Source organism: Mirounga leonina, unplaced genomic scaffold, assembly GCF_011800145.1.
Source record: "Mirounga leonina isolate KUSES-001 unplaced genomic scaffold, KU_Mleo_1.0 Mir_173, whole genome shotgun sequence".
NCBI classification, from domain to species: domain Eukaryota; kingdom Metazoa; phylum Chordata; class Mammalia; order Carnivora; family Phocidae; genus Mirounga; species Mirounga leonina.
In genome coordinates, this window is record NW_023270447.1 from 85,553,089 (window position 1) to 85,572,827 (window position 19,739).

Here is a 19,739-nt window from a genome sequence, read left to right on the forward strand (position 1 = left end):
CTAGACGTTGATGAAGGATCCCTGGTCGCCGTTGGCCGTCTCCGGCTCCACGCAGCGCCCCTTCCTCCGCGTGACCCTGCGGTTCCGGTGGAATTTGGCGTAGCAGCGCAGCCCTGAGGGGAGAGAGGCCAGGGGGTCAGGGGCGCCCACGGCCAGGGCCCTCCCCTTCCTTCCTTGCGCCCTCTGGGACTCCCTGCACCCTCTCACCACCACCCTACGCTGCCCTACAACCCACCCACTCTCCCAGGACAGCCTGAATGGGCTTTAAAAAGGCGATCGTTGGGGGCGAAGGGAAGGATGGACAGATGGAGCACGGGGGCTATTTAAGGCCCCCCAAACTATTCTGTGTGATACTGTAATGGTGGGTCCCTATTACGATGCATTTATCAAACCCATGGAATGTACAATGCGGAGAGTGGATGCGAATGCAGGTTATGGACTTTATCAACGTTGGTTCCTCCACTCTAAACGCTGAACCACACTAATGCAAGTAATAACAGGGGGACGGTGCAGGGGGAGAGGGTATATGAAAACCGTGTTTTCTGTGCCACTTTTCTGTAAACCCAAACTGCTAAAAAAAAAAAAAAAAAAGGTCTTTTAAAAAAATTTTTAAAGGAAAGCGGGTTTTTCCCCCCCCCAAAAAACCCCCCCCGCCCCCCCCCCCCCCTTGCACTCAAAAGGAAATCCAAACTTCCTACTCTGGCTTACAAGACCCCCTGGGACCTGGGCCTGCCTCCTCTCTGCCCTCTTCACTTCCCACTCCCCTCTTCATGAGCTCCAGCCACACTCAGTCTTCTTGCTTTTCCTCAATAGCCAGCCATGTTCTGCCTCAGGGCCTTTGCACTTGCTGTTCTTGCAGCCAAACCCCCTTCCCCAAGCTCTTTGCATCATTGGCTCCTTTGTGGCCCCAGCCATGTTCTGCCTCAGGGCCTTTGCACTTGCTGTTCTCACAGCCAAACTTCCTTCCACAAGCTCTTTGCATCGCTGGCTTCTTTGTGGCCTTCAGGTCTCAGAGACCCTCCCTGACCACTCAAACTAAAGTCAGTGTGGCCCTTTTGGCCCACCAGTGGGAGGGCTTCAGAGCTGAAGCTCTCTCTGTCATGACCACAGGCATCCCCTGAGATACATGGGTAGACATAATTTTTATTTAAGGCCTCAGAAGGCCACCTCCTCTTGGTGGTAGGGGCAAGGGATGTGAGTGTGGCCTGAGCAATCCCCACACTTCAGGTTAGGAGTTGACCCCAGGGAGAGAGGACATTGCTACTTGAAGAGTCACTTATGTCACTACCAAGAGAATAAAGGAACTGCTGTGAAGTTTGTGCTTAGGGGCCTAGAATTTACACCTGGGTCACTGGGCATCTAGACATGAGGTCACACAAGTGACACTTGGAAAGGGGCAGAGGATTCATGAGCAGGAGTGCTTGGTTCCCACAGAAGCCCTTCTGGAACCCTCCACAACTCAGGCTGGCCTTGACTGCTGGACATCAGCCCTGGGCCCTCAGAAGTCCTCAGGACTCTTGGTCCTCATGAGGGTTCCCGGCCTCACCTAGATCCCTCTGGTGTGTCATCTTAGTGACAAACTCCTCCTGGACCAGCTTTAATGAGCTGCCCAAGCTGTCATTTCCATTCTTCTTTTTTTTCTGGAGCCTGAGTCTCCAGGGAGGAAGCAAGAGTTTCCTCCAGGACTGACCAGTGCCAGACGGATCAGAGGAAATGAGCAGATAGGGCTTTGGATGCAGATACATCTTTTGGATGCCTGCAAAGCTGCCCCCTCCCAGGTCCAGGGGAGGAAAGAAGGAAGGATTCCTGGACTCAGTAGGGCCACATCCCCCTCGCCTGGGCGCCCGGGTTGGACCTGGAGGCCAAGGACTATGATTGGGCCTCAGCACTGTTCTGGACTCTGTGGACTAGAGTGCCCTCTGGCCCGCTCCACACCTCAGTCTCCTGCTCTGTGAAATGGGTCCCCAACCCTGCACGCAGGTAACAGAAGATAAGTTTCCCAGCATCTCCTGCCCCTCCCACCCCTGCCTGCCTCCATCCCCTCACCTCTCTGTCTCCACTCCTGCCCCCCAGAGTCCTGCAGCCAGACCATGTCATTCTCCAGCTTAAAACCTGCCTGTGACTTCCAATTATAAATCAAAAGATCCTGTGTGATCCTCCCCACCAGCTTCTCCCACCTGGCCCTGGGACCACCTTCTCTGTTGGCCACTGTGTGCCAGGCCCACTCAAACACGCCAGCCCTGTTCCTGCCCGAGGTCCTGGCTTCTGCCCTGCTTCATGCCTGGGGCTCTCCCTCCCCGCACCCCCATCCTCAGCTGGCCGGTTCTGCTGTCCCCTCCTGTCTGTCCTTTCTAAAACAACTCTGACTCCTCATCACACCACCCTGATTTTTGTTACAGCCCTTATTTCTTTCTAAAGACATCTCATCTCTGCATTTGCTTACTATGTGCACATCTCACTAGAATGGAATCCAGAGGGGCAGTTTGCCTGTTCTCTTAGCGGCTGAATCTAATCTCAAGTCTCCAGAATGGTACTGGACACGTCGTGAGCACTCAATAGATATTTCTTGATTGACTAGACCCAAGTAGCTTTATTGCTTGCACAGCAGATAATTTTTGAGGCTCATATGAGCAAAAATAGGGCTCGTATCTAAGGATGGTTAATAGAAGGACCAAGACCAAATTCTCCAACTCAGGGCATGTGAACAACCAGTTAGCTACCGAACGATATTGAGTAATTATTGTTCATGTTTGTTTGTTTGTTTGTTTTCCTTAGAGAGAGTGTGTGTGCGCGCAAGCAAGGGGTGAGGGGCAGAGAGAGAGGGAGAGAGAGAATCCCAAGCAGACTCCACACTCAGTACAGAGTCCGACACGGGGCTCGATCCCACAACCCTGAGATCATGACCTGAGCCGAAACCAAGAGTCGGATGCTCAACTGACTGAGCCACCCAGGTGCCCCGGTATTTTATTTTTCAAAGAGTACTTATCTTTTAGAGATATATACTGAGGGGCGCCTGGGTGGCTCAGTCGTTAAGCGTCTGCCTTCGGCTCAGGTCATGATCCCAGGGTCCTGGGATCCAGCCCCGCATCGGGCTCCCTGCTCCACGGGAAGCCTGCTTCTCCCTCTCCCCCTCCCCCTGCTTGTGTTCCCTCTGTTGCTGTCTCTCTCTGTCAAATAAATAAAATCTTTTTTTTTAAAAAAGAGAGCTATATACTGAAATATTCACAGATGAACGATCTGTAAACTCCCCAGAGTTGCTTCAAAATCATACTGGAATGGGGAACTGAGTGGGGGAGAGATAGCAGAGACTGGCAGTGAGCTGGTAAGTATTGAAGCTGAGTGACGGGACATGGGGGTTCATTATTGCAAACACGAGTATTTGAAGTTTTTCAGAATATAAAATTAAAAATATTCCCCCACTTTTCTAGCTGTGTGACTATGGGCAAGTCGCTTAACTTCTCTGTGCCTCAGTTCGCTCAGGTGTGAAATGGTGATGGTAAGAGCTCCTTTCGTGGGATGGTTGTGAGGATGATCATAACAGGAGTGAAGTGCTCGGCACAGAGCCTGGCACGCCCGCCGGGGCACACCTGGGCAGGAGGGCACGCCCGCTGCAGCTGGGAGCTCAGAAGAGCTAAGGACATAGCTGGCCAAGTGCATCCCCCCTGGGACAGGGCTGGGAAACCCACCCCCCAACCCCTCATTCTCACACTTGGAATGCCTCCCCTGGGGTAGAATTCTGGTGTACCAGCCTTCTCAGATTTGATCTTATATAAAGAATGTGCTCCTCTCCTCCCTTCTCCCACCTCCAGATCCAAGAGATCATGCCAGCTTGTATTTCAAGAGGTGAGAAAAGCAAATCTGAGAAGCGATGCCAGGAATGGAGACTGCATGAGTTCACAGACTGGGAAGGCACGGAGCAAAGCTGTTCTTGCTCACGTCTTCAGCTCGCCAGGGATCCCGCTGCCCTCTCCTCCGCCCCGGGCCCCTGGGCCCTCCGTCCACCCTCCGCACGGAAGCCTTGACCCCCATTCCGCGCAGAACCAGCTTGGAGAAGAAGGGCTTTAGTGGCCCCGGGAGCACAGGGGCACCCCCCTCCCCGAGAGAGCGGGGCTCACCTTCCACACACATGCAGTCATCAAAGCATTTGTTGTTGAAGCCGCGGTTGTGGGGCGTGCAGAGATGCTCTCGCAGGTCACAGCAGGTGCCTGCCCACACAGCAAGGCCACCGTCAGCCCAGCGGCCTGGCCCCCCCCCCCCCCCGCCCCCCCCCCCCCCCCCCCCCCCCCCCCCCCCCCGGCCCACGTGCACATGGCCCCGCTGGGCGGGAGATCCATCATCTCCATGGCAGGGTGCGCCATCTGATGCACAAGGCTCCCTACCGGGACCACCGACGGATAGCATGGCCAGGGCCCCCGGGGGGCCGGTGGCGGAGACCCCAGCTGCCCCAGATGGGCAATTGATAGATCATGGGCGGAGCGAGGGCAGTGTGGGGCGGCCTCCCAGGGAGAGGGGGCGGAGCAGCTGGGGGTGGGGTGAAATCAGCTTGGAGCTGGGAGGGGCCTCCAGGATCATTGCCACCAACGTCCTTGACAGATGGGGAAACTGAAGCTCCCCGGGGAGCAGCGGGAGGGCCCCAGGGAGGCCCCAGGGAGGCCTGAGGCAGCGGTTCGCCCCCCACAGACCCAGTCAGCTCCTAGGGCCACTGCCCAGTTGGCCCAAACTCAAGCCTTTTCTTTCTGCTCAGGGTGAAAACAATGGTTTGGAGACGCAACAGCCTGTCCCGGAGCTGGTGGTCTGCCTTAGACAGCGCTGCATTGCTGCTTTGGTTGCTATTTTGTGGAATAGTCTGGCCGCTGAATTAACAAGCATGGCACTGTGGAAGTGGGCCGCTTGGGTCTCCCCGCCTCACCCCCGTGCTGTCCGGAGGTGAGGACAGCAGTGAGCTGGCGGCCTCCAGTGTTTGCACCTTCAGGAACCACCGGGCCGATGTCACGCTGGTTCCCCAGCAGCCCCACCCCCCAGCAGGGGGACCAGGGCCTGGCCGGTCCTGCCCAATGGGGCCTCCGTCAGCAGGCAGTCTTGCTCTGGAGCTCCCCATCAGGCTGAGACTGCATCACAGGTTTCTGGGTCCATTCCTGCTTCCTCCCCCCTTTTGCCATTCACAGGCCTTCCCTCTTCCCCAGAATAAACCTCCTGCACTTGGAACCCCACCTCGGTATCCGCTTCCCGGGGCCCGAACCGACCCGACAAGGGCCAAGGGCCAGCAGTCCCAATGTCAAGCCCCTTGTTTGTAGACTGTATGATGGGCTCAGCTGCTATACAGGGAGGGTGTCATGACGGCATCCCCCTCACCCCCCACCCCCACAAAGCCCGGCAGTGTCATAAGGGGACAAGGACAGAATTAAGCCCGAGCAGGTGTTAGGAGGAAGAAGTCGAGAGAGGGCTCATCCTGACTTGAAACAACATGGGGCAGGGGTGAAGAACCACACAGACCCAGGTTTGAGCTACCTCCTCGCTGTGTGACCTCAGCCGAGACACTCAGTCTCTCTGAGGTTCGGTTTCCTTGCCTGAACACTGGGGATGAGAGAGGCCCTTTCTCGGGGTTGCTATGAGGATTTAATACAGGACGACAGCAACTCTCAGTAGAGCGGTAGCCCTGATTGTTATCATTTGTCCTCCCTAAAGAGTCAGGGACCCACAGGCCCTGCTCGTGGGCCTGGGAACGGCCCCAGCCCTGCACGGGCTCCCCCGGCACCCAGCCTCCTGCTCTGAACGTGGGTGCTGCTTGGGTACCTGGCAGGCAGTCTTGGTGATGGTCGCACGGCTCCCCTTCAGCTGGTGATGTCTCGTTACCATCGCTGGAGAGTTTACCCCGGTGTTTCTCTGGGGACAAGAAGATGTGTCGTCAGAAGCTGACGCCCAGCAGAGCAGAGAGACTGAGCACAGGGGCTCATACTGCCACTTGCGCTGTGTTGTGTGGATAAGACTCTACCTCTCTCTCTGCCTTAGTCTTCTCCTCTCTAAAATGGGATCAATAGCAGGGTAGACCCAACAGCTGGTTTTTCAGGGGAAAATGAGTTGGTAGAGGAAAACATTTGGCCTGCGATCAGCACTTGATAACGGCATTTGCGTTTTGGGTGTTAGTCCCAGTTTAGACTGCATGCCCTTCCACTCTGGACATCTGTAGGTCAGGCTGGGCTCACTGGGGCCCTCACCCCAATAGACAGTGGGCGGGGGAGGGAGCCCAGGCATGGGGTGGCCGGGGAGGTGGACATACCTTTCTTTTTAGCAGAGGGCCAGACTTCAGGTTTTAAGTCTTCATAATCGGTCCAGTCGAACAAAGCCATGTCCAGTGTGGGCATCACCTCCCCATCAGGCCTGGGCTGAGCCTGCAGAAGGGGCACGGAGAAGAGTGAAGCTGGAGCTCCCAACAGGTGGGAGCGGAAATGTGGGACCCCGGGGCCAAACGGCAAAGAAGGGACTCCTCAGAGGCCAGCTTGTCCCCTGCTGGGCAGCCTGAAATCCCAGCCCCAGGGACAGGGAACAGCTGCCTAAGGCTCAAGCTCCAGGAGCCACCATCCTGCAGGATGGTATGGATGCAGACGGGTGAGTTATCCCTTGGGCCCCTGGGGGAGGGGCTGGGAAAGCAGTTGCACCTGCTCAAGGTTTCTACACCTGTGTTGTTGAGGGGAGCTGGATGAAGCCAAGCCACTCACTTCCCTGCCCCTTCTCTCCTCCGCAAAAGTTATCAGCTCTCTGTGGCCCATGAGACCACAGCTCAGTTGGGCTCACAGCCCTGGCCAGCAGTCTCAGGGCTGGATCAGCACACGGTAGGACATGGGCAATAAAGCCATCTTCTAGGGCTGGGTTCTCAACCGATGGGTTTCTGGGGGCCTTCGACAGTGTGGATCGCCATGTATTCCTTGGAGATGGCCCCTAGCTTTTATCAGACTCTGAAGGGGAGGGGGGGATGCCTGGCTGGCTCAGTTGGTGGAGCATATGACTCTTGATCTAGGGGTTGTGAGTTTAAGCCCCACATTGAGTGTAGAGATTACTTAAAAATAAAATCTTAAAATAAAAGAACCTCAAGGGGGTATGAGACCCAAAGGGAGTAAGAACGATCTACTGCTTAAAAAGTTTTATTTCTTCTATACATATACTTTACTGATCATCTTCAATAATTTTATTTGGAAAAAAATTCAAAGCCACAAAAGGGGTCCAAGAAGGATGCACCTTTTGTTGATTTTTTTATTTATTCATTTGAGAGACAGAGCGAGCTTGAGCAGGAGCAGGGGGAGGGGCAGAGGGAGAGGGAGAAGCAGACTTCCCGCCGAGCAGGGAGCCCGACGCGGGGCTCGATCCCAGGACCCTGGGATCAGGACCTGAGCTGAAGGCAGACGCTTCACCGACTGAGCCGCCCAGGTGCCCGGGGGACATGGTTTTAAAAATTCTCTGGACTTTTGGGTATGTATCAAATTCTCCCCCGAGGTCCCCGCTCTTTTCCATGCAGAGCCAGCATGATGAGCTGGTGCTTGCTTCCTTGCCCGTCCCTGGAGTGAGCCCCTAGGACCACGCTCTCCCGGACAGCAACAGCCCTTCCAGGACAGAGCGAATGCTGGGCCGTAGCTGAGCTGGACGGGCATCAGGAGACCTGGTTCCATGGCTTCAACCAACTCCCTCCCATCTTCGGGCCTCAGTCTCCCTGAATATAGTCTGAGGCTGTTCTGGGGCCCCTTACCTGGGGCCACAGGGATGTGACGGGCAGGATCGAGGACTCTTCTGTGGCAGGTACTGCTTCAAAGGTGGTTAGGTAGAGTATGGTGGGGGCCAGGCTGGTGGAGGACTCCTCCATCGTGGCATCCAGTGCCGGGTCTTCGGAGGGTTCTACTTTCTTCATCAGGGAGCTAGGACCTCGGACCACAGCTCGGCCTGAGACACGGAGGGGGAAACACAGGGGCTTTATCTGCTCACCGCCCTGTGTCAGCCCACATCGAAACTCACATTTCCAACTGCAAGCAGGGAGGCGGCAGGGACCATGTGACAAGCCATCGGCTCAGCCAACATTCCTGCTGTCCCCCTTCCTGGGGAGGTGGAAATGAGGAACTGGGGTGGCAGGGAATGTCTTGAATGAATTTGTGGTGTTGTTGGGGAGACAGCCCAAGGATTCTCTCTCTAAAGCAATATTCCAGCAAGTTCAAGTCCGGGTTGGTGGGTGCAGCCAGGGGTGCAAGTGTAACAAATGGGAACTAGTGGGATTAACCACGGAAGGCTTCCTGGAGGAGGTGAAGGTTGAGGAGGAGAGTCACGTGATGAGGCTAAGAGGCATTGCAGCGGGGGCAGAGACTTTGAGAAGGTAAGAGCCGCAGCTTATCATGTATAAACGAGTGCTTCCTATGTGGTGATAATCATCACCCTGTTTATTAAGCACTTGCTGTGTGCCAGGCCCCTGGTGTATGCTGGGTCCTGCCTTACAAGCATTATTTCGTCTAACCACCGTAGGAACTCTTAGGAGATGGGTGCTTCTTCAGTTTCACCTACAGGGGAGGAATCTAAAGCACAGAGAGTTTAGGCAACTTGCCTCAGGACACACAGCCAGAGGACAGCAGAGCCTGGATTCAAACCCAGGTCCATCTGAGCACAAAACCAGTGCTTTTTAACCACTGATGCCACCTTCCAAGACCCATGGGCATTGGGGTAGGTTGAGTGTGAGGGGGAGAGAGTGTGCAGGGTTGGGGGTGATCAAGAACAAAGGGAATTTGAGAGAAGCTGGGGGGCCCAGGCTCCTCCTTACCTCTTTTTCTCAGGCAAGATCTGACTTTAAGGTTGGCTGGGTCCTTTGGGGCCACCTCGCCCTCCAGAAGCGAACCCCAGAGAGTAGATAGGGGACTTAGGGACCACTGAATCCACTCCATTCCTTTGATAGACAGGGAAACTGGGGCCCAGTCAACTGGAACGCCACAGCAGGTTAGCAGGGCTGGGCCTGGCCTCTAGACTTCCACTGTCCCCTCCTCCATGCACCCAACACACTGACTCCCTTAGGAAGGCCCCCTTGGCCTGATGGAGCTGGGGCCTGGAGCTGAGCCAGGGATGAGTTCATGCTCCGAGGATGCCGGCGTCCCCTCCCCAACCTGAAACGTGACCTCAAGGGGTGGGAGGCTACGTCTAAGCTGGGGTCTCTCAACCGTGTTCTGTCCACCTGGTGGGGGGGGTCTCAGTAGGCCTGGCAGGGAAGCAAGCCCCAGCTGATGCAGGTGAAGGGGGCGCCAAGTCTCCATCACTTTCCTCCTACAGAACACTTGCCCCACGTTTGTGGAACTTGGTCTGCCCAGGAGGCCGTCTGGTCACTTGAAGAGACTTGGAAGCTGAGGTTGCCTGGTGGCCTTGGGGCCTGGTGAGACAGGAGGAACCGCCTGGATGGAGCTGCTGGGGCATGTTTGTTCAAGGACTCAGTGGGCAAAGGGAGGGGGCAGCTGGGGCCAGGGGGCAGTGGGGCCCTCACAGGGATTTGGGGATGTGGGGGAAACTTAAAAGAAGGTGAGCAGGGCTGCAGGGGAGCACCCCAAGAGACACACAGGGCAGAGGCTGGAGGGATAAGGACACCTCGTCTCTCCCTGGGTCATCTGTGTCCGGGTCGGAGGCCAGTGATTCCATGTCGAGAGCAAGTTGAGAATTAGCTACTGCTCATTGCCCCTGATGCTTGCCAGGTGCCATTCTGAACATCTAAGTCATCTATGAATCGACCCTGAGGGTAGATGGGATGCAAAATTATCCTCATTTTGCAGAGGGAGAAACTGAGGCACAGAGAGGTGACTTGCCCAGGGCACATGGCCAGTAAGTTGCAGAGTCACAACCCGAACTTGGGCAGACCCAGCGTCAGGTTTCTAAGTGCTTGGTTCCCGTTCTGGGCTTCAGAGTTGATTAAGTGATGTGCTTAAAGGGCACTGAACTAGTGCATCTCAGTTCAGGGCTCATAGTGGGGTGGATTTAGGTCAGACACAGGTAGAACTTCCTGACTTAGGAGGATCGTTCATTGTTAAGACGGAGCTTCGAAAGCTATGTATCCCTCTCTTCCCCTGTTCCACCACCAGGCCTCTCCCAGCTCCCTGCCCTTCCCAGATCACCTTGACTTTTGAGAGACCCCTCCCCTCCTCTGGGGGCTCACTGCCTGCCCTCTTTGGGGCCTCTGGATATCTTCCCAGGCTCCTCACATCATTGACACTTCACTCACAGCCTCCCCCTCCTGCTTGGAGAGCCCCCTTGGCCATTTGGGTATGACCTTCCCCCATCCCCCCACCCCTCCCTTCCAGGGCAGGACCCCAGCCCCCGCAGACCTCCGCTACCTCTGTGCAGCTTCAACCTCTCTCTGCGCCTCTTGTGCTCCCTGCTGCGTTTCTTGACCCTCTCTGACCCAGGAGACCGGTTCTCCTTCTCAGGGTAGGGCAGCGCCAGCCCCAGGAGCAGCTCCTTGTCCTGCACCAGGCCTGCAGGACTCTGCCCAGGCAGCAGCTCCCCTGCTCCTGGCAGCCTGGAGGCCTGCCTGGTGGTGGAGACCACAGTTCCGTCCTGGGCCCGGCCGGGCATGCCTGGGCCCCGCTCCTTCTTGCCCAGACCCCGTCGGCGGTGGTGGCTGGCTGGAGGCATCCACAGTGCTGGGTCCTGGAGGTCGATGTGATTCTCGGGAAGGTTCCGAGCAAGGGTTCCAGGTCCCAGGGAGCCTGCCAGGCTCAGCTCCAGGAGCACCAGGAGGGCGAGGAACAGCATAGGGACAATGTGGGTGCTGGGCCCAGCCATGAGCTCTGGTCTGGAAGAAAAGCAACACCATGAGTGGACAGCTTAGCAGCCCTCCTCCTCTTCTGCTTCCCCATTTCCAAGTCCCCTGGCCCACATTATTAGAGCCCGGGTGTCTCTCAACAGGGATCGAGGACAACTTTGCCCCCAGGGGACATTTGGCAATGCCTGGAGACATTTTTAGTTGTCACAGCCAGGTGGTGCTGCTATTCCAGGGGCTGGGGTCAGGGATGCTGCTGGACGCCCCAAAGCTCACAGGATGACCCCACCATGGAGACTTCCCGGCCCAGAGAGACCACAGTGCCAAGGCTGGGAAGCCCTGGTTTAGTTTAAGCAACATCCAGCTTCCAGATGAGTCTAGAATCCCTTTCTCCACACGCACCTCTGCCCTTTGCCAAGTCCCCCAGAATGAGCTGAGTCCTTCCAAGCTCAGAAATAGGCCTGTCATCCCCGAGGCTTGACTCAAAGCGTAAATTCAAAGGAACAGAACAGCTTCTCTGAGCATGTGCCCTAGGCAGGAATCAGCTTTAGTGCTTCGCGGGAATTTATATCACTTTGTCCTTTCGACAAGCGTCCGAGGTGGCTCCCAGCATTTTCTGCAGCAGAAATTAACTGGCGTACTTGGCATTGCCATGTCTGTGCTCTGAACCTCGCTCACGGCTGCCCCAAGACAGCCCAGTCCTGTCCTTGCTCCTTTCTTTCCCTCCAAGGGCCCGGCAGGTTCTGACCCAGCTCTGTCCCCGCTGGGGCTGAGGAACTCTGGAAGCTTGGCTCTGCCGCCTGCTGGGTGGGGTGAACTGACCCTGACCTACCCTTAGGATCACCCCCCATTCTCCACCAGAAGTGGGGCCTCCTCCTGTGGGAGGAGGGAGTGACCGCCGGATGTCCCGGAGGACCTTGGAGCTAAGGCTCATAAGCCCTGTGGATGGGGTGGGGTGGGGTGTCTGCTGAAGTCTGGAGACCTCCCCCTGCAGCCCTCCTCTGCGGCCCTCCCCCACGGCCCTCACCTCTGTACCAGTCTCACAGCGTCCGGACAAGTTCGGCACCAGGCTAGCCAGGCTGATTGAATTTTTATGGCCTCCCCGGGCCTCCTACGTATCCATTAGGCAGGCAGAGATGCTTACACAACCATTTCCTTGTGATTTGCAGCCATGGGATCGCCCAGGGCCGAGGAAAGGTTGGTGGGCCTGTGATAATTCCCAGCATCTCTCCCTCCAGCCCTCTCAGTCCCTGCAACTCTCTCCCACCTCACCGCCCGCCCCCCTGCACCCCCACCAGGTTCATCTTTAGCCAACTCCCAGTGAGGCCCCGGGAATGGTCATGGGCGGGGAGGGTAGGTGGGACAGGGAGGCTGGGGCCCAGCCGGGCTGACCCACTCTGAGGGGGTGAGGGGCCAGAGGGGGGGATTAGCTCCTCCCACCTCGCCTGGTCCCCACCATCCTTTATCCTGCTCTCCCTTTATCCCAGCCAGGAGTGTGCTGGTCCCCTGGAGGCCCAGGTCCTGTCCCCACCACTGCCCTTAGTTCTGCTCTTCCTGGAACCATGGACTGAGAGAAAGAGGCTGCCCTATATCCCCTCCCACCTCGGGAGCTGCATGCACGTCCTCGGAGCTGTGTGGGACCGTGGGATGGCTTGGGGTGACAACTCCAGTCTCTTCACACAGCCTTGCATTCCTAAGAGTATACACCGTGCAGCCCTGGCCCGCCCTCCTGGCCGCCTCACGGGCCACAAGACGATGCTGCCCCCTCGGCCTCACCTCCAGCCTTTCCATAATGAGGGCTCTGGAGGCCCAGCTCAGGCAGCCAGGCCGCGCTCCGGAGCTCCTGAGCAGCTGGGCGGGAGGAGGGGCCCATTCTAAAGGCCTGTCAGTCAAGTATTGTTCTGCTCCCAGGAACCCCTCAAACCCGGTTTCCAGGCCTGAGGCAGATGTGGGCTGCTCTCCAGGCTGGCGTTGGCCAGACTTAGCTCTCCGTGTGGCTGAGAAAGGCTTTGAGGCTGTGTGGGATGCTGTCCCCCGCCCGGCCCAGCCCTTCTGTCTCGCAGGGACAATAGCCCCGGAGAAGCCCACAGAGCGCCCTCCTGGGAGGGAAGCTTTGGAATCCCCCCTCCCGCAGTGGGAGTCGGTGAGGCAGGTCACTCCAGAAGTGCAGGAAGAGGCCAGCGAAGCTTGCAGAGAAGGACGGGTGGGCTGAGCCACGGTCCTGTGCTTGACACGAAGCTAGTCAGTGACTCCCAGAGCCAAGGTCTGAGCTCGCTGACCCGCCCCCGGGGCGCTGTCTCAGGGGACAGCCCCTCCTCTGCAGAGCCCAGAGAGGAAGCCTGTCCCCACACCCTCAAGGCACCACGAGCCCATCCGTAGCCATCTCTCTCTCTCTCTCTCTCACTGAAATCCTGTTGCCAAGACTCTTCCAGGGGCTGTGGGTCTGTTTAATGTACCCCAGCTAATTTCAGGGCCATCTTTGCTCCCTCCCTCCCTTTGCACCCCACAAATCATGCAGGAGCCAGCCGGGGGCCAGCAAGAGGGGGATTTCAGTGTGTAGTGCTGATGCACCCACGGGGAGCCATTCCTCTGCCAGGACCTTCTCTGCACCATCCTGCCCCAGACCAGCCCATACTCCTGAGAGATTTCTCTGAGCCTAACCCTCGCCTGCTTAACCATCTGAGCCACCCAGGCACCCATAACCCTCGCCTGCTTAAAACTGTCCTTGGCTCCCTGTTGCCTTCCCATTTAACCATGGACTCCTTACCTTGGCACTCAAGACCTTGTATAATGTGGCCCCGACCTGGCTTTGTAGCCTCGACTTCTACTCCCTCCTCTTCACAGCCAACCAGAGACTATTCCCTGGGCCCCAAACACACCCCTCCTTTCCTGTCTCTATTCTCACTTGGGCTGTTCCCTCTGCCTGAAACAACCTCACCTCTCCACCCCCATCTCTCTCTGTCCAAATCCTGCCCATCCTCTGGGGTCCATCCCAAATGTCCTCTCCTCCAGGAAGCCTCGTCCGTCCCCCAGTTATGAGTGCTCCCACACAGCTTTGTCCAGCTCTTGAAGACCTCCCGTGCCGTCTCGTGCTGGGGCAATCGGCCTTTTTTTTTTAAAAGATTCTGACTGGACAGAAAGATCCTACGGGTCTCCATCCCACTTTTCCCTCTGTTCCTATCACATCTATAGGACCCTGCAAATAATAGGCACTAACTATGGATCGGGATGGAAGTAGATTGAGCACAAACTGACAGCCATGCAGAAGATCACAAATAAATTCTCAGGGTGTGTGTGTGTGTGTGTGAGAGAGAGAGAGAGAGAGAGAGAGAGCGCGCTAGTGCTGGAGTGAGGGCTGAGGATCCTGGCACCACTTTGCCCTGATGACTACATGGAGGCCTCTCTCCAAGCCCACAGGATTTGTATGCGGATCTTGGCAAGCCCAGCAGCCAAGATGCCAGCCTGGCAAAGCGCCACTCAGGAAACGTGGGATGCTACAGAAGTGGTGCCAGGGATCCACGGCGATGAAGGGCTCCAATCCATTTCTGTCACTCTGGAAGCTGGTTGGAGGCTGCGTCACAAAGCGCCAAGCATCCAGGCAGAAAGGGGCAGCAGGTGTCCACCTCCCCCAGCCCCGTCAGCCCCGGACGGTTCTGCCTGTGGCTTGCTCACCAAGTCTGCTCTTCTGCGCCTGGGTCTGACCCCGTCCCCAGCAGCCTGGAGGAGAGCTGTCAAGGGACATCAGGACCCGTCCACAGCCCAGAGATGGCCCTCGGCCCTCTCATAACTGAGATCTAAGTGACTCACTAAAAGCAAAACAAAACAAAAGCAAACGTAATCATCGGAGCCGCTGTTTCCTGGGGAAATGTGGGGCCCAGGCTCTCACATGCTGATTTCACCCACTTCTTACAGAGTCCTCTCAGCTACCCTGTGCAGCATGCCATTTTCCACACTTTTACAATGAGGAAGCTGAGACTCTGGGCAGGGGGCGGGGTAAACCACACAACCAAGATGATGCGACTCACACGGCACACACAGGACAGTCCTTGCACACCCTGCCCGTGCACTGAGCTTCATCAGGGGTCCCCTGCCTCCCTCTCATAATCTGTTATTGCTGTGAGTGCAATCAAGGCCCAAGAGGGGGTCCAGACACTGGCAGCTGGGGACAGAGGGGAAAGAGCTGACCTCATGTCTTTAAGCTGTCCCTACACGGTGGGGACAGCTGACCTGCGAACTGTCGCCAACCAAAGGCTGCATGTGCAAATGAAGGCAATTAATTGAGCCTGGAGTGGGCTTTGATTCCTGACCCCTCCCCCACCAACAGCCTGGCATGTGGGGGCCGGGAGACTCGGGGGACTCCTGCCCCACCTGCCTGGCAGACAACTGTGGAGCTGGGCTGCCCCTGGGCATCCCAGGACAGCTGTAGGCTCACATTCCTGCTTTGCTGATCAGCTCATCCGCTGCTTGGTGGGTTGGGGGATGGTGGGTTGGGGGATGGTGGGTTGGGGGCGGGAAGCAGGGGGAAGGTGGGTGGGGGTGGGAGTAGGGCTGGCTGAGGGGCATCCGATGGGGATCTGGGCCAGGAATATCAGTGATGCTCTGATGGAGCCGAGGATTATGGAGCTCAGTCCGGGCTGTGAGCCAGACAACCACCCACTGGGAGAACTTGGCCCATGAACCCCTCTCCCTGACTCTAGGTCTCCTCTTCATGTGGGAAAAGGACACAGTGGAGCCACCACATTTGGTAGAGATGTTTCAGGGGTCCTTTAGATGTTTGATTCCAACGTTACTTTTTTAAAAATATATTTTAAACTATTCTGAAAGCTGTAGCAAAAACAGCAGACTCTCAGAGGCGTTCTCTGCTTCAATTGAACATGAGTGTGCCATCACAACTCGGGTTCTCCTGGGTCACTGAAGAGTGTCCCCGGGATGCAAGGTGAGCAGTTTCAAAGAACTGTGCCCATTCGCACCTACTTATGTACCCACTCCAGGATTTTCTGGACGTGACTGACCAAAGCCAGTTAGAGGCCCAGCCTCCTCGGAACAAGTGCAACCCACAACCACTACATGCCTTCATATCCCCAAGGACGGGTTCTTTTTTCTCGTTGATTCGCTTTAAGGCAGGATTGTAAATTGGGGACATAAGGGTGGTCACCTGGCATGTCTATGCAGGAGGCTGAATGCTTAGGAGAGCTTGAAGTTGTGTCTGCCTGAGACAGGGAAAATTTTGATTCTGGGAAGAGATTCGTGGTGGGGGTGGTGGGGTGTTCGTAAAACACTGCCTTTCTCAGTTTGATGTGTTGGGATTATGAATAAGATTCCATGGGAAATGATTTGCATTGCTCGAAAAAGTTGGGGTGAGGGGAATAGGGGAAGAAGACCACTGGATCAACAGGTTGGGTGGCCATGCCGGGAGCCTGGGAATTTACGACTCACAGTGACAAGCTGTCTCTATCTGTCTGCCTAACTGACAGCCCCCTGTGGGGAGGGGTGACAGGTAATATCCTTCAGGATCTGGAGTAAGTCCCCAGGGGCTAGGAGCATCTCCTGAGGGTGTGTGAATTCAGAGGCCGTATTGGTGCCTGCTAAAAGATAAAGCATGGGGCACCTGGGTGGCTCAGTCGGTTAAGCATCTGCCTTCAGCTCAGGTCATGGTCCCAGGGTCCTGGGATTGAGTCTTGAGTCAGGCTTCCTGCTTGGTGGGGAGCCTGCTTCTCCCTCTCCCCCTACCCCTCTCCCTGCTTGTGCTCTCTCTCTGTCAAATAAATAAATAAAATCTTTAAAAAAAAATAAAGAGCTCCCCCCCACTCCCAGCCCCTTGACTCCCCCAGCCTGGGAGCCCTGGCAGCGACTATAGACCTGGAACCCTGGCTCAGTAGTGCTTAGGACGGATTTTGTTCCATGCAATAATCATCTCTGGTTTTACATTCCCATATGTCCATCTCTGGTTTTACATTCCCATATGTCCATCTCTGGTTTTACATTCCCAATGTCCTAACTTGGAACCCATCTGTCTGACTCCTCCCTCTGGCACCTCGTCCTCACCAGGTTGGCCGCTTCCTGGAAGGGCTGGATGTGGAGAATGGAGGGGTCCATCGCCAGGCCCTCCTTCTGCTCTTAGAACTGTGGGGCTGCCCGAGCTGGAGCTCCGGTTGGGGGGGTCTTAGAGCTCCTGGGAGCAGATTCCTGTCTTCTTTAGAGGGAGCGGACCCCCCCAGGGCTGGAAAATGGGTAATTTTGCTTGTTCGATCAAAACTGTTATAGCCTAGATGAGAGGAGGGGAGGGACAGGCGGCTCCTAAATTCATGGGCTGGGCTCTTCCCAAGGCATTTTGTGACTAGACTTCGTCCCTCTAGCTGCTCCCACCATCAGACCTCCTCATGAGTCCTAATGTCCCTATCTGTGAAATGGGACTATCAGCCTGTCATAAGGTAGAATTATTTAGGAGATCAGTATTTCTGTGTGCTGGGTATCTGGGGAGGAAGCAGGATTCCAGTATGCATGGAACCCAGGTAGTGTATATGGGGTGGAAGGCAGCAAAGAGGTGCCCACTAGTGGGGTGCTGCCCTGGGGGGTGCTCACTGACATTCTGGGCCTTGACAGTCTTGAGCTAGTCCCTACCCCTCTCCCTGGCCAGTAGGAAGGGGCCTCAGAAGAGCCAGAGCCCTACCTACCCTTCCATAGGCCTTTGAGCCAACCTGGCCTCACGCAGAGGACTCTGCATCTTGACCCCTGGAGCACCAGGTGTTGAGCACCGGGTGCTTCTCTGCAATGGAGGCTGCAGGGGAGAGTGACACCAGGTGGTCACCACTTGCTGAGCCCCTCTGGGTGCAGGACCTGGATGTCACGTCAGCCTCCTCCAGTCTGAAGGAGGAGACCTGGTTCTGCTCCAGAAATTGCCAGTCCGAGTGGGGATACTAGTCCTGGCCCTAGAGAGCTCCCAGTATGATAGGGGAGATCTACGTCTTGCCTTGGGAGACTAGGATCTAGGGAGGACTCCTAGATGGATAAGAAAGACACCGCTCCTGCCCACAAGGAGCTCTCAGCCCTGGCCCCAAGCTGCCCTTAGGGATTTCCCAGTCTGATAGGAGAGACCCAGATCCGGCCTTGGAAGTTCCCAGAACATGGGGAAAACATATCCTTTGCTAGAAGGAGATTCTAATCTGCGGGCAAAGACATAGTCCCCTGCTCTCCAAGTATCCCCACTCGGAGCAGGTAGAGAGGCCGCAGGTCTAATGAAAGATCAAGGCACAACCATAACTAGCAATGATTCGAACACCACAGATGGCGGCACAAATCCATGAAGCTCCGCCATGGGAGGGCCCCAGGGAGCCGAGCGGGAAGAGCTGTGTGACCTTGGGCGAGTCACTGAAACTCTCTGAGCCTCAGTTTCTTCTATAAAATGCCAGGCCTTGTGAGGAGGAGGAGAGGTAAAGGTATATAAAGTGAGCAGTCACCAGTAAGGGCAAAATAAGCATGAGCCCTCCTTATTATGGGGAAGGGAGAGAGAGAGTGGGTGGCAAGTGGAGGCGGGGAGAGGGGTTGGTCTGGAAGCATTTGTGCATCTGTGCCCGTGTGTGTAGGGGGGCAAGCGCAGGTGGTCCTGTCCTCAGTCCTCAGTGGGGTGATCGATGGTTTCCGTGGGGTGGGGCAGGACAGGCCCAGGCCTGCCTGGAGAGGACCATTGTCTTGGTAAATGAGGTTTGGCTTCCCCACAGGGGCGGCCCCATCTGCTTACATTGTTTCCAACAGTAGCCTTGGGAATTAGAACCCCCCAAGGCCTTACACCTCAAAAAACCTACGTAGGGGTGTTGAGTTGGGGGGCTCCTCAGAGCCCCCACCCTCCCACCCAGAGGCTCCCAGCTTTGTGCTTCTCTCTCCCAGTGTCCCACGCCCCCCTCCTGGCCAGAGTCCTGACTTCTGCTACATTATAGGTAGCCACCCATCCCCCGCAAGCAATCCTCTGGCACCCCTCTTCCCCAAACTTCATTATCTTGGTGCCCAGACAATTTAACACCACTTTGCTGTTCATGCAGAACCACCACTTAATCATCAAGTGACAAAATGCTTGCTGTTGGCTCTGGCAGAGGCCAGTGTGGAGTGGAAAGACACCTGGTGTCAGGCAGGCCTGGGGGTGGATCCTGGCTCCTGCACTTCTTAGCTGGGTGACCCTGGGCAAGTCATTTAACCACTCTGGGGTTCAGTCCCACATCTGAAAGAGGAATGTGTTGTTTGAGTACCATTTATTGGCCGTTTACTAATCGGGGGCCCAGAGCTTCATGCACATTATCTAATTCAGCCCTTTGAAGTGGGCAAACAGGACTCAACATCAGGGCAAAGCTTTGAGGGACTTGCCCAAGGTCACACAGTAGAGAAAGTGGTAGAGCTGAGACTTGAACCCATGGTTATTGACTCCAAAGGCAGGGTCTCTGACCACTCCTCATGCTACCCTCGGTGACCCATAACAGTGCTGGTGCTGTGACTCTCAAGGACAGCTCATGTGGCGGCTGTGACCCAGAGCCTGGGACAGAGACCTTCAAGGACGGCTCATGTGGGGGGCTGTAACCCAGAGCCTGGCACAGAGAGAGCCTCAAAAAACTTGTAGTTTCTTTCTTTCTTTTTTTTTTTTTTAAGATTTTATTTATTTATTTGAGAGAGAGAATGAGAGAGAGAGAGAGCATGAGAAGGGGAGGGTCAGAGGGAGAAGCAGACTCCTTGCTGAGCAGGGAGCCCGATGCGGGACTCGATCCTGGGACTCCAGGATCATGACCTGAGCCGAAGGCAGTCGCTTAACCAACTGAGCCACCCAGGCGCCCAAACTTGTAGTTTCTACAATGACTTCATCTCACCTGCTCTGGATTCTAGCAGGGGCCTTACCCCTTGCACCCCCACACCCACCCAGTGACGCGTCCCAGACGGTCAATGCCGGACCATGGCGTTGTGGTACGGAGAGCTGCCAAAGCTGGGACCT

At 56.1% G+C, this 19,739-nt stretch overlaps 1 protein-coding gene across 1 annotated transcript; it reads right to left on the minus strand.

Annotated features, from left to right (window-relative positions):
* DRAXIN (dorsal inhibitory axon guidance protein) lies at window positions 1–10,791 on the minus strand. Its single transcript, XM_035020248.1, has 7 exons — window positions 10,341–10,791; window positions 7,739–7,929; window positions 6,657–6,659; window positions 6,278–6,389; window positions 5,794–5,883; window positions 4,116–4,205; window positions 1–113 (listed from the first exon to the last, which is right to left on the minus strand). Exons 1-7 carry the CDS (start codon window positions 10,789–10,791, stop codon window positions 1–3), a joined length of 1,050 nt encoding a protein of 349 aa, XP_034876139.1.
* Between the last annotated feature and the right edge of the window lie 8,948 nt (window positions 10,792–19,739).